Genomic DNA, 14,015 nt, shown 5'->3' with positions numbered 1-14,015 from the left:
CACAGCAATAATAATGTCTATTTTATCCTGCTGTCCTTCCTTTCACCCCTTCCCCTCCCCTCCCCTCCCATCACTTCTCTCTACCCAATCTAATATATAACATTTTTAAAAGAAAAGAATAGGGGCTGGGGTTGTGGCTCAGCAGTAGAGCATTCACCTCCCATATGCGAGACCCTGGGTTCAATCCTCAGCACCACATAAAAACAAATAAATGAAATAGAGGTACTGTGTCCAACTACAACCAAAAAATAAACAAAAAGGAGAAGAATAGCTGTAAATGGCATTTAAGAAGAAAGTCAGGAAGGCATTAGCTTCGATTCTATAAATGTTTCACATTATGGAGCAGAGGACAGTGATGGGAGCTGGGAAATAGGAAGATGCACCAAGGAAAGCAGATTGGAGGAGCAGAGCCTGAGGAAGCCCTGTAACCACAGTAGAATCTAAATTAATCAGGAAGATGAACAAAAAAGGGAACACAGATCGGAGGCAGGAATGACTTAATGATAGGGGAAAAGTGAAGCTAGTAAAACTCATGTAGCACTTTGTGCTTCTCCTTAGGCATTTTCCAAAATCAGGTTTGCTTCCTATGTAAGTAATGTTCTGTTCACCTTGTTTGATGGTAAGATATAATAGAGTGGTACCTATAGCTCAGGCCCTATCTCTGCTTGGGAGACGATGGCCTTGTGGGAGGAGAATACAGATATCTAAGGGCAGTGTTCACCCTGTCAGCTGAATGCATATAGGTGAGGGCAGAGTTGCCTGCCCAGACAATATCCACACATGTCCAAGAATCCTTAAACCAATCTCATCTTCCCCCTTGGGAAGATTGTTGGGCTCCAGCTAACCTCCAAGGCTGACTTCACAGTATTGAATGTCTTTCTGGACTTATGGTTTGCTGGAGCACCCAAGTGGGAATGTTGAATGGCTCTTGCAGATCCACCCTGAGGCCACACATCAAGATCTGTGCAACTGGCTGTGAGTATCTACTGTCAACTGCACTGCTGAAAATACACACTGCTGGACAGACAGCATGGCCCTTATAGTGATAGAATGAAGTTGGATAAGGGTAACCTACCCAGGCATCAGCACCCAGGCTGGGACAAGAACTCCACAGAATTGGTAAGTGTTATATGGACAGTGGATTTAAAAGTAACCAAATCTACCTTGGAACTCATGCTTTGGTCTATGCAGAAAGAATATCAGGTCCAACAGGTTCAGCTACCAAGTCAGCTCATCTTTTTCTATAGAGATGAATGCAATGAATGAGTGTACCCTGCCAGAGCTGGGTTATTCACAGTTCTTCAGGACCCAGACCCATAAACATCAACATGCATCAGGGGCCAATCCAATTCTGGATACTTCCCATTCTCCACCATACATCATGACTTGCTGTCATCCTTGGCTCTCTCCATAGAAAAATGCGACCCCACTGTCTCCTGATGTTATCACCTGCTGCTAATCTACTTCATTAACATTTTTTATTTGTTTCTGATCAGGAAACGGAGGCATTGTCCCTACTTTGGGAATACCACTGAGCATATACTGAGTATCCAGAACCTGTGTTTGTTTACAATAAATATTGACCTTTGGAATCTGAAGTGCAGGCTTTCACAAATACAGACATAAAAGTGCTTGCTTGTGGGGGTAGGTTTCAGGTGGTTGGGTTATGTGGGTTCTTTAGCTGTGGACAACTTTCATGTAGGCCCCAACGGTGTTTGAGAAGGAGAAAATGTTGCGTGGAGAAAGGAGAAAAGATGTTGATTTTCCTTAATAATTAAACTCATTGCCATTCCAGTCAAATCTCCACAGGAATTTTTCTGTTGAACCTGACGACCTGATTCTAAAATCCATTTGAAAGAGAATACACATGAGAAGGGCTAAAACAAATTTTTGGAAAAAAATGGCAATGAAGTATGACTTATCATACAAAGTATCAAATCTATAGTAATTAATAGGCTGTGGTATTGAACCAGATGTAGACAAGTAAATGAGTGAAAGAGAACAGAGTCCTTAAACCAACTCAAGTAAAGATATTAAATAAACAAAAAAGTGGCATCTATAAGCCAGTAGCAAAAGGATGGAGTAGGCAATAAGTAGTGTTGAAAAATCTGGCTTTCTATGTGGAAAAATTAAATTAGATCATTAATATTGACAAAACTCTAGTAACACACACAAATTACTAATATCAGGGATGAAGTGAATAACCCTATAGACCCTTCTCCTTCAAATGGAGAATAGAGAATACTACAAGCAACTCTACACACTTTGACAACTTTGATGAAATGAATCAACTGCTTGAAAAGCAAATTCCCCAAATCTAACTAATAAGAAATAGTTTGAAGTCCTATAGCTATTAAGAAAAATGAATTCATAATTTAAAAATTCCCCCAAAAGAAGTCACCAGGTCCATGTAGTTTCACTGGAGAATTTTATCAAGTGTTTAAATAATTCTACATTAATTCTATATAATTGATATAATCCATCTTATTAACAGACTAAAGAAACAACACATGATCATATAATTTAATGCAGAAAAGTATTTGATCAAAGCCAACATCATTATTACAAATTAAAAAATATCTCTTATTCTGAGAGCCTACAGAATGGGAGAAAATCCTGGCCAGCTATTCCTCTGATAGGGGATTAATATCCAGAAAATACAAAGAAAAAACTTAATACCAAAGAGCAAACAATCCAATAAACAAGTGGCCAAAAACTAAATAGAAACTTCTCAAAAGAAGGATCTCACATGGCCAACAAAATGTTCAACATCTCTAGCATTCAGGGAAATGCAAATCAAAACTACAATAAGATTTCATCTCACTCCAGTTAGAATGACAATGACTAAGAATATGAACAACAATAAATGCTAGCAAGGTTGTGGGGGAAAGGTACACTTGTACATTGTTGTTGGGACTGCAACAACCACTCTGGAAATCAGTATAGAGATTCCTCAAAAAACCAAAAGCTGAGAATGTTTTCTCTAATACATGGATGCTAATTCACAATAAGGGGGGGTGGCTAAGGAACTAGAGTACTTTGGATAAGGCAGAGGGAGGGGAGGGGGTATGAAAGTAGGAAGGATAGTAGAATGAATCAGACAGTAATACCCTATGTGCATATATGACTACACGACCTTCACTGAAGGCTACATCATGTACATCATAATCCTACATCATGTACAACCAGAAGAATGAGAAGTTATACTCCATTTATGTATGATGTGTCAGAATGCATTCTAATGTCATGTATAACTAATTAGAACAAATAAAAAACTAGGGATGGAACCTCCATATAACCTAGCTATTCCACTCTTTGGTATTTTCCCCAAAGATCTAAAATCAGCATACTAATAGTGACACAGTCCTTTCAATGTTTATAGCAGCACAATTCAAAGTAGCTAAATTATGAAATCAATGCAGATGCCCATCAATAGATGAATGAATTAAGAAATGTGTGTGTGTGTGCACGCATGTGTGTGTGTGTGTGTGTGTGTGTATGCACAGATAGATGGATCGGTAGATAGATAGTAGGGAGTTCTACTCTGCCATAAAAAATGAAATTATGGTATTTGTCAGTAAATGGATGGAAATGAAGAATAATTGAATAAATGAAGAATAAGTGAAATAAGCCAAAGTCAGAAACTCAAATGTCAAATGTTTTGTTCTCATATGCAGAAGCTGGTATAAAATAAAGGAAAGGAGGGGGGACAGATAGGATAAGATAAAGAACCAATCAAACATAAGTTAATAGACAAGCAAAGAAAGTCTAGTAGAGTAGAAGGAAAATGGGAGAGGGGAGGGCAGACAGTAGGAAAATGGGGAGGGAAAAGTGGGGGATCATGAATTGAAATCCATTTCCATACTTGTATGAGTTTGTCAGGATAAACCTAAATACTATGTGTACTATAAAGCTCTAATAAAAATTAAAGTTAAACAAAACGTAATACCTCTGAGAAATAAAAAAATAAGGGAACTTCTTCAATCTGAAGTCTAGAGCTAGGCATACAACAGACATTATACCTGACAGTTAAAAACCCATTTATAAAAGGAAAGCTGACAAATGGGATTTCATCAAAGTTAAAAACTTTTTCTTCTGTGAAAAACCCTGTAAAGAGGATTTTAAAAAAGCTAGAGACATGCAAATCATGTCTGACAAAGAATTCAGAATGTATAAAGAATTATAAAACTCAACAGTTAAAAATTCAAACAACCTAACTAGAAAATGAGCTAAAGACAGACATTCACTGAAGGCTGTATGGATGGCAAAAAAGTCCATGAAAAGATGATCAACATCACTAACCATTAAGGAAACACAACTAAAATCACAATAAGGTATCACTACACATCTATCAGAAAGGCTAATATATTTTTTTAAATTGACAGCACTGAATGCTGATGAGGATGTTGAGAAATTAGATCCCACATACATTGCTGGTGGGATTATAAAATGGTACAGCCATTCTGGAAAACAGTTTGGTGGTTTCTTTGAAAACTAAGCATGCAAGTACCATATGACCCAACAATTGTACTCTTGAGCATTTATCCCAAAGAAATGAAAATTTATGTCCACATAAAAATCCATTAGGTGAATGTTCATAGCAGCTTTATTTGTAACAGCTAAAAATAGGAAACAATACAGATGCCCTTCAATGAGTAAATGGATAAACTATCTGTGATATATATCCATGGCAGGAAAAACTACTCAGAAATACAGTGGAACAGAATATTAAACAAATAAACAAATGGAGCAGAGTATTGACATGCATAACAACATGGATGAATCTCCAGATAATTAAGCTGACTGAAATATCCCTAATGGTTCCATACATAACCTTGTTGAAATGATCTAATTTTAGAAATAGAGATCAGATTAGTAGTTGTTAGGAGTTAAGTAGGAGGTTGAGTGGGAGTGGCTATGAAAGAGCAACTTGAGGGATTCTGTAATAAATGGAAATGTTCCAGATCTTGACTGTGATAGGGTCATCATCTTGCTTGTATACTATACTATAATTTTGCAAGAGGTTACCATTGAGAAAAACTGGGTAAAAGGCACACATGAAGATATATTGTTTCTCCTTTAAGGGGCTGAGGATCAATCTCAGGGCCTCATGCATTCTAGACAAATGCTCTACCACTGAGCTATATTCCAAGTCCCTCTGTATTATGTCTTAAACAGCATGTGAATCTATAATGATTGCAAAATAAAATGTTTAATTACTCTGGAAAAAATGACTTAGATCCACATGTCCTAACATGTGAAGGTCCTCAAGACTTATTGTTAAGTGAAAAAGCAAGTTGAACGTAATTTAGTGCAATACCATTTGTTTTTAAGTAGTCACATAAGACCAACCTATGTATACACAGAAAAAAAGTTGGAAGAGGGTAGGCAATCTACACTGAAATCAGCAGTTACTTCTGGGGAGAAAAATAGGGCAGGGAAGTTGGTTTTTTTTTTTTTTTTGGTATCAGAGATTGAACACCCAGGGAGCTTTTCCACTGAGCTATGTCACAGCTTTTTTAAGTTTTTAAATTTTGAGACAGGGTCTTGTTAAGTTGCTTAGTACCTCAACTAAGTTGCTGAGGCTGGCCTCAAACTTTCAATCCTTCTGCCTTAGCCTCCCAATTTGCTGGGATCCTAGGAATGTGCCACTGGGCCTGGCCAGGGAAAGGATTTTAATGGTAGCTGGATTCTTTGATTTTTTTCACAAGGAGAATATATTTATATGTCACTTGTATCATAAAAATAATATCTTGGACATGACTACAGTGTTCTATGACTTTGAATCTGTTTTGTTTATCTGTATTTGATCTATCCCTCTCTTACCAATACTGTGGCCAGGGGACCCAGGTCTCAGTTCCCCTGCCATTAACCTGAAGGAAATGGCTCCTGAGCCTCCTAATTTGGAAAGAAGCCCACTCATATGCAGGGTTATCTTTGAGGTATAGAAGTACCACTTGCAAGGGCCAAGGCCCCCATGACTGTGAATCTGCCCACTGCTGCTGCTAACAACTTAAATAATACACAAAGCTCAGTGTGTGCCAACTAATGGAACATCAGGTTCTGTAAGGCTTGATTTGACAAACTGTCATGCAAATTTCAATACTTGGGCAGCAAAGGCTTCCGCACCCTCAGGCTTGCAAACATGGTGGCATTGAGCCTGTTTGGAGGAAACTGAGAATAGCAGGCATGAATAAGAACTGGACACCTATACTCAGCTGTGATTGGCTGAGAGTAGATTCATTTTGGGGTGGCCCCAGAGAGTGCATCCTTCCAATTATTTATTCATTCACCATTTATTGAACACCCATATGTGCCAGGTTTTGTCCTAGGAATTGGCAACAGTAGTGAACAGAACAAAATCTTTGCCCTCATGGAGTTTCAGTTCTAGCAGGTGACAGGTAAGAAAAACAAATCAATTATCTGTAAGGTAGTATTAACTGCTATGAAGAAAAACAGCTTGGAAGGAGGAAATGTGGTATTGGGGGTTGAGGACTGGAATTTTAGAAATGGTGGCCACGGAAGGCCTGACTTAGAAAGTAATATTTCAGTGAAATCTGAAAGAAGTGAAGGAACCAGCTATGAAGATATCCTTTTGTTTTAGACATTTTTCATTTGCCCCTCCAGATTTTTCTACCCTTCTCCACCCAAATTTGTGCCCTGGTAGGCTGACCTGTGTGGGCTGCATCAACAGATTCCCTTGCCCTCCTGTTGTGGGTTAGGTTTGACCAATGCGAGGCACCTAAAAGGAGATGAGAAAGAAAATAAAAGCATGATTAGGGCATTTCTTCATCGGCTCCTTGTGTTCAGGGTCATCATAGATTAGTTGCATCCTTATGCCAAAGACCACAACTCCTGTGGGGGAAGTTATTTCTATACAGCAGCCCTTTCCCAATTGCAATGTTCACTCCCTCCCAGAATCCTGTCTGATACACTAGGGGAGACATTCCAGGCAGTGGGCAAGTACAATGCACATGACAAACTTAAAGACTGGCCAGGAGGTTAGTGTGGCTAGAAATCTGTAGGACAAAATATCAAGAAGGTCAAGGAGGATAGATGCAGTGATGCACACCTGCAATTCCAGCAACTTGGGAGGCTGAGGCAGAAGGATTGAAAGTTCAAGGTTGGCCTGGGAAATTTAGCGAGATCCTGTTTCAAAATAAAAAAAATAAACAGGGCTGGGGATGTAGCTCATTGGTAGATTGTTCCTGGGTTTGACCCCCAGTACCAAAAAAAAAAAAAAAAAAGAGGAGGCCAAATTATGCAGGGTCTTGAAGATTTTCTTCCCCCACTCTAACCTCCACAGTGTTAGGTATTGAACCCAGGGCCTCATGCATGCTAGGCAAGTGCTCTACTACTGAGCTATACCCCCAACCCAAGATTTGGGCTTTTAATCTGAATAAGATGGACAGCCACTGGAGGATGTTGACTAGAAGATTGACATGTTCAGGGTATATTTTAACAACATGACACTGGGAGACTGGTGACAAGCCTACTAAAAATATCAAGGCAAGAGAGGCTGGTGGCTTTGACTCCAAAAGTAGCAGTGGAGGTAGTAAGAAGTGACCAGATTCTGAATAGATTTTGGAGATGGTGCAGAAGAATCCTATTCTACTAAGATGATCAAAACACAAGCCTATCCTAAGATCAGTGTTGCTCCTCTGAATGTCATTTTGCAACACTGAAAGTTCTATTACTCAACAAGATTTCAGAAGACCCCACATGTAGTATGATAATTCTAATATTCTACAACTTGTGTGGGACTTAACTCTAGACACAAGGCCCAGCCCAAGGTGTTTCTGGTCTGCTCCTGACTATAGAATGATTCCAAAAAATGATCACCATAGGTTTTCTACCTAATCTGCCCCATGCCTCCATAAGGCGTGCCATTTCGTTGGGTGTTATTTTGTCCCCTGTTCTAGACCATGCTTGGGTCTAGTTACTCTACCTTCATGACCTGGCCCAACCATGTCAACATCAGAACTCTGGGAAACACTGTCCCAAATTTACCCTGGTCTATACCTCCTGCCCTCTGCTTACTGTGATTTATAGGCTTACCACAGACAGAACACATCCATCAACCACCAAGTGGAGAGTGATATAAATCACAGAAGCAGTCAAAGCAGAATGTTGGCAACATCTCAAAGGTACCACTATTTTGATAAGGATTTTAAAAGTTTGCCTGTGAGGGGCTAGAGTTGTGGTTCAGTGTTAGAGCACTCACCTAGCAAGTGTGAGGCCCTGGGTTCAATTCTCAGCACCACATAAAAATAAATAAAATAAAGGTATTGTGTCCAACTACAACTAAAAATTAATTATTTTAAAAAAGTTTGCAGGTAGCTACCAACCATATGCAGTTCATTGATAGGAAATAAAAAAATTGAAAATCTGTCCCCACAGGCTGAAAGCCCACAGGTTAAATTATCTTCTGGGAACAAAAGCCCCCTGGCATGTTTTGGTACACACTAGTGGATTGTCAAGATAAAGCCTCTTGCTTCAGATCTGTGAACCCCTCAGCAAAGGAAACCAGCTGGACACTACAGAACAGCACATGAATCTAAAGACTCATTCCAAAGCCAGGAAAATCTGAGGATATTCTGTTTATGTTCAAAGAAATCAATCCAAAGAGATCAGTCCCACAGCCAAAGTCAGCAAGACCACAGAACAAATTGCTGCCAACCTCTGGGTCCTGACCCTCTCATCAAGGGGAGGATGCCCTGCATTAAAATTCTGGATTCAAACTTTCAAGCTATGTGCCCTTGGGAAAAGTTCTTAACCTTTTCAGGACCTTAATTTGTAATCTGTAAAATCAGGCTAATTCCTACCGCACAGACTTGTAGTAAGGATCAAATAAGCTCTTGTGTGTCAAATGGGTCTAACATGACCCCTGGGACACTATCAGCTCAGTATGCATTACTTATCTTACAATGTCTACCTCTTTACTTTCCTTCTCTCCCTCCACTTCCCTCCCCTCCCCTTTTCCTTCCTTCTTTCCTTTCTGTTTTTGCAGTTCTGGGGATGGAACCAAGGGCCTCACCCATGTTAGGCAAGCACTTTACCACTGAACCACACCCTCAGCCCTTCATGGCTACCTTCCTTTGGCAAGAGCCAGGCTGCTTGTATGTGGCAACTATGGGGTTCAAGTGGTCCCTGGTGCTCTCAGGAAGAGCTCTTTGAGGAATTTTCCTGCTTTTATATACAGTTCTGTTTTGTTATCTTTGCTAAAAGGGCATCTTGGGTAGCTGGCACTTGATCCCAGCAAGACATAGTTCCATGCACAGCTTGGCACTAAAGGGCACTAATGCCTATTAATTAACTATACATTTAGTTGACCTGCCAAAGTAGTTGCTTTCATTTCCAGAATCCCAAATCTTTTCTTACTCTACTCCAGGTTACCTGAGTCCCTTATATATGTGAACTCTTAACATAGACCTCTGCTCTCCTCTCTCTTTTCCATCTTTTTGACCTTTCCTCTATTCTCCATACTGTTCTCTCTGCCTGTCCCTGGCCTTGACTCTCCATCTTATCTCTTCTTTCCCCCTGGTTTCACATATCTATGTCCAAATACAGTATTTATAGGGAGAGAACTCTTTGAAGTGGCTCAAGTCAAGCATGGTGGTGAATGCCTGTAGTCACAGTTACTTGGAAGGCTGAGGCAGGACAATTGTTTGAGTCCAGGATCTGGAGCCAGCCTGGCAATATAGTTGAGATCTTGTCTAAAATAAAAAGGAAATAACAGAAAAGTGGAAGGGGAAAAAAAAACAAGAAACAGGAAAAAAAAAAACAAAACAGAAAAGTGGCTCAAGTAGACCCATGCTCAGACTTGAGGGAAACCATCCACTTAATCATTGCTCTATTATACCAGCCCATCCCAAGTCCGATCTTCCTATTCATTCATACTGGGCTGGGAACAGGATTACTAAGCCAAATGAGACAGGGCCACTGTGCTCAGAGAACTCATTAGCTAGTGAGGGAAATGAATGGCCCCATGATGAAAAGAAGAGCTGGAGAGGGGGATGCACAGAGGTGGGAAAGCACTAGCTTGTCTTTGAGGGGTCAGGAAAAGCTTTACCAAAGAAAGGAAACTTGAACAAGGCTTTGAAGCCTGAATAATACTTCTTCAAATGGAGGCTGGGTCAAAGGGCATTCCAAGGTTTGGAAACAGCATAGAGGAGAGAAGGGCAGTGTGTGTTTGGGGCTCTAGGTGGCCACACAGTAAGGTCTGGAAAATGGGAAACAAGATACCTGGAAAAGAGTTCTGGAGCCAGATCAAGTGTGTACAGGGTAATGAGACATTGGACCTCAGGAGGTCAGAATGCAAGGCCAAACAGTTGGGACTTGGTGAACACTGGGAAGAGACATGGTAAAAACCATATCTTAGATAATTCTAGCCAGAGGTATTGCTCAGTGGTAGAGTGCTTGCCTAGCAGGCACAAAGTTTTGAGTTCTATCCCCAACACTGCAAAACAAAATAGCAACAACAACAACAACAACAAAAAAAACCCACAAAGGTAATTCTGGAAGGCAGAGAGAAAAGAAGAAGAAGAAGGAGGTCAGTGAGGAGACTGTTGAGATGGTCCTGACACAAACTTGAGGGCCTGAACTAGGTGCCAAACATGGGAATAGAAATGAGGGGACATAGAAGAGATACCACTAAGGCCTGCTTCCTCTATGACTGGCCTTTATCCCAATTCATTTTTTGCCCTTCCCCAAATCTTCACCTGTGACATTCTTAATAGGGCTTGGGCCTCAAGTCTAACACTCATTGCACTTCAGAGTTTCCCAAAATCAATCAATCAATCAATCTAGCTCTCCATCAATCTACCTAGATATTTATCTATCTAGATATTTATCTAGATTTCTATCTGTCTATCTTTTCTTTTATGGTGCTGGAGATCGAAACCTGGGCTTTATGCATGGTAGGCAAATACTCTACCACTAAGTTATTTCCTGAGGCCTCCAAATCTGTCTTGAGATTTTACCTCTCATATACCCTTGGTACCAGATTCTGGACATTTCCAAGTAATCGTCTCATCAGCATGTTCAAAACTATGATGGTGGTGCCTGCCTCTCACCCTATCCCAGCTTGGTAGAACCAGGAACTTCAGCAATTGAAGGACTACTTACATTTTTCTGGGGCAAAATGGATTCCCTGTTCCAAGCCACCTATGTATATGTAAACTTAGAGGTCTTAACACTTTCATATCTTGGGGATGGCCTTCCTTCACTTGCAAGTTCCTCAGCAGGGTCCCTCAACCAGGGCTGGAAATCCCCTATAAATATCTGGAAATATGTAGAGGTATTTTTGGTTGTCATGATAATTCCCAGATACATCCGGCATTTAGGGCCAGGGAGTCAGGATGTTAAACGTCATGCAATGTACAGCAGAGTCCTACACTGCAAAGAATTGTCTTATCCCAAGTGCCAATAGTACAGTATTTCACCTTTATGTATGTTTTCACTTTCTGTGGTTTCTGTTACCCACTGACAACTGTAGTCCAAAAATATTAAATGGAAAATTCTAGAAATAAATAATTTATAAGTCTTAAATAACTTTTATTATAGCTTGTAGTTATAATTGTTCTATTTTATTATTGGTTACTGTTGTTAATCTCTAATTGTGCCTAATTTATCAAATAAAAATGTTATCATAGGTATATTTGTACATATAGGAAAAAATTGTACACATAGGTTTTAGGCATCCACTGGGGGTCTTGGAACATATCCCCCATGGATAAAATGGGACTACTGTTCTCTCATGGGGATACACTGTAACCATAATCTCAGTGAGGCAGAGACCCTGTGTTGTTCTTTACTGTGTCTCTAGCACAGCACAAGAGTACGTGCCATTTGTGTTTGTTAAATTAATAAGCCAACTAATTGCTTCATACTACCACTACCCTTGGTGCTGGGGATAGAACGATGAACAAGACTTGGTCAGTGCTTTGTGCCTTGGCCAGTCTTAGCTGGGTGGAAGGAAAGTCAATCCTGAGAAGGAGGCTAAAACGTCCAGAACACCTCACCTTCCATAACTATGGAGGGGCCCCTTTCTACCAAAGGGAGCTTACAAGCTAAATGCTGAATTGAAAATTCATTCATTCATCCAACCAACACTTGAATAGCAGGTAAAACTTTCAAACACTTTCTCAAACATTATCTTGCTGGAGTTGGGCTGGGAGGAGAGGAAAGGAAGGCTGGGGTGGGGGCTGGTAGTACAGTTGGGGCCTGGGAGGTTCCTGCCCAGCCTGCGGCCGAAGCAGACAGACCCAATCAGACAGTCTCCTGGGACTGGAGGGGGGGGTCTGGTGTGGATGGAAATATGCGCCACATGGCCTGAATTGCAGGGCCAGCCTCAGGCTCCCACAGCCCCAAACACTTCCAGATGGATTTATTTATAACTTGCAAACCAGAGGCAGCACTCGGCTCCTTTTCCTTGCTCCCCTCCCCATTCCTGAAACAAGCCTTGGCTGCCTCTCTTTACTCCGGAAACCAGCGGGAGACAGAGAATGTGCAGCTGCTGAACCACAGCCATAGCCATGGCCTGGGCTCCTGGTCACTGCCTGTCCCCTAGGTGGCAACAGCAGCTCACAGTGTAGGGTATCTACAGAGACTGACCATACTTCTACCCACTTGGTCCATCAGGGTCCTTACAGGTTGGTTGCTGAATGGGTCATGTGAGCCACATTCATTCTGGTAAGTCTCTGTTTTAGACTTACCTCCATATCATAATATCATAGTCATACCTAGGTGTGACATTCTGGGCTTCATCCCCTCCATCTTTTCCTACAAGGTACTGCTTCTAGTTGTATAAATTATCAGACACATTGGATTCTGACATTTTCCAACTCTGACTCAGAGAGGTTGAGGAACTTGCCCAAGTGTCACACAGAAAGTAAAATGGTAGAGAGATCCATCAAAAGCCTAAGTCCTGCCATTGACACTAGTGCCTCCTAAACCTCACTTTGCTCATGTGTGAAGTGGAACTAATTCCTAGCAGGTGGTTAGAAGTGTCCACTGTGGAGTTGTATTGCATGGGGCATTTGCTGTTTCTGTCATTTGCCTGCTGGGTGACTTTCAATGAGTTATGCTTCCTCTCCTAACTCAAGTTCTTGATTTTTCTTTTAAGGATTAAAAAATGGACTCAAATGGTTTAGCACAGTGTCTGATACACAGGAAGCCCTCAGTAAGGATGAGGAATAGGGCTGGGGTGTGGCACAGCGGTAGAGCACTTGCCTAGCATGCATTAGGCCTTGGGTTCCATCCTGAGCACCAAAAAGTAAAGAATATGATAGTTTGTTTTAGTTGCATCATTTTAGAGCTTACAGCTCCCATCTCTTCTTTTTAAATTTTCCTTTTCTTCTTACAGCTCCCATCTCTTGAAACTTAGACCAGGTCCCATGAAAACTCATCTCATGAATCCTCATGTAGAAGAGATTATAAATTTGGACTTAAAGAGATTAAGCGGCTTGCCTAAGACTGTGTTTATAGGAATAAAGGAAGCACTTAGACCCAGTTCTAGATGTTTCTAAGGCTATGGACTCCACACTTCTTATAGAGTGAAGGATAAAAGGCCTTTAGCTGCATCCCTACTATAACTCCCTCATTCCCATCCTGTCCTACCTTTCCTTACTGAGGCCTAATCCAGGAACATCTTCCTTTACAGAGGGTTAGCCTACCTAGCTGACTCTGAGCATTAGTGGGCCTAACCAGGGCCTGTGGATGTGCCAGGCTAGGAAGAACCTGACACCCTTGGGAATGAGACCTTCCACCTTCCCTACTCTCCTAGCCATGGCTAGAATGGGTGGTAGCTGGAGGGTGTCAAAGAAAGCAGACAAAGGCTCCAGAGTGAAATTTTTAGATGCACCATATATTTTTCCCATAAATCCTCTTTGCTTGCAAAGTTACTCAGAACCAAAGTCTGGCAAACCACCTCTCTGCATCCAAGGGTCCAGACAAATTTTTCCTGCAGCTGTTCAGCCAACACATGACACCAGATTTCTGCCCCAGTGGGATTC

The 14,015-nt window shown here is 41.0% G+C and overlaps 1 protein-coding gene across 3 annotated transcripts in view; it reads right to left on the bottom strand.

Moving 5' to 3' along the window:
* Nhsl2 (NHS like 2) overlaps positions 1-14,015 on the bottom strand; it is a 290,609-nt gene that overhangs the window by 159,480 nt on the left and 117,114 nt on the right. For all 3 annotated transcript variants that reach the window (XM_058571466.1, XM_058571467.1, XM_058571469.1), the window contains exon 2: positions 6,674-6,742. In XM_058571466.1, coding sequence (XP_058427449.1) covers positions 6,674-6,742 — 69 coding nt within the window. The remainder of the gene's footprint in view (positions 1-6,673; positions 6,743-14,015) is intronic.

This window comes from Marmota monax, unplaced genomic scaffold (assembly GCF_021218885.2).
Source record: "Marmota monax isolate L192 unplaced genomic scaffold, Marmota_monax_Labrador192_F-V1.1 WCK01_AAM20220418_F8-fsc00364, whole genome shotgun sequence".
Classification (NCBI taxonomy): Eukaryota; Metazoa; Chordata; class Mammalia; order Rodentia; family Sciuridae; genus Marmota; species Marmota monax.
Note: the sequence above shows the minus strand (reverse complement) of the source record. Positions and strands in the feature narration are given on the sequence as shown.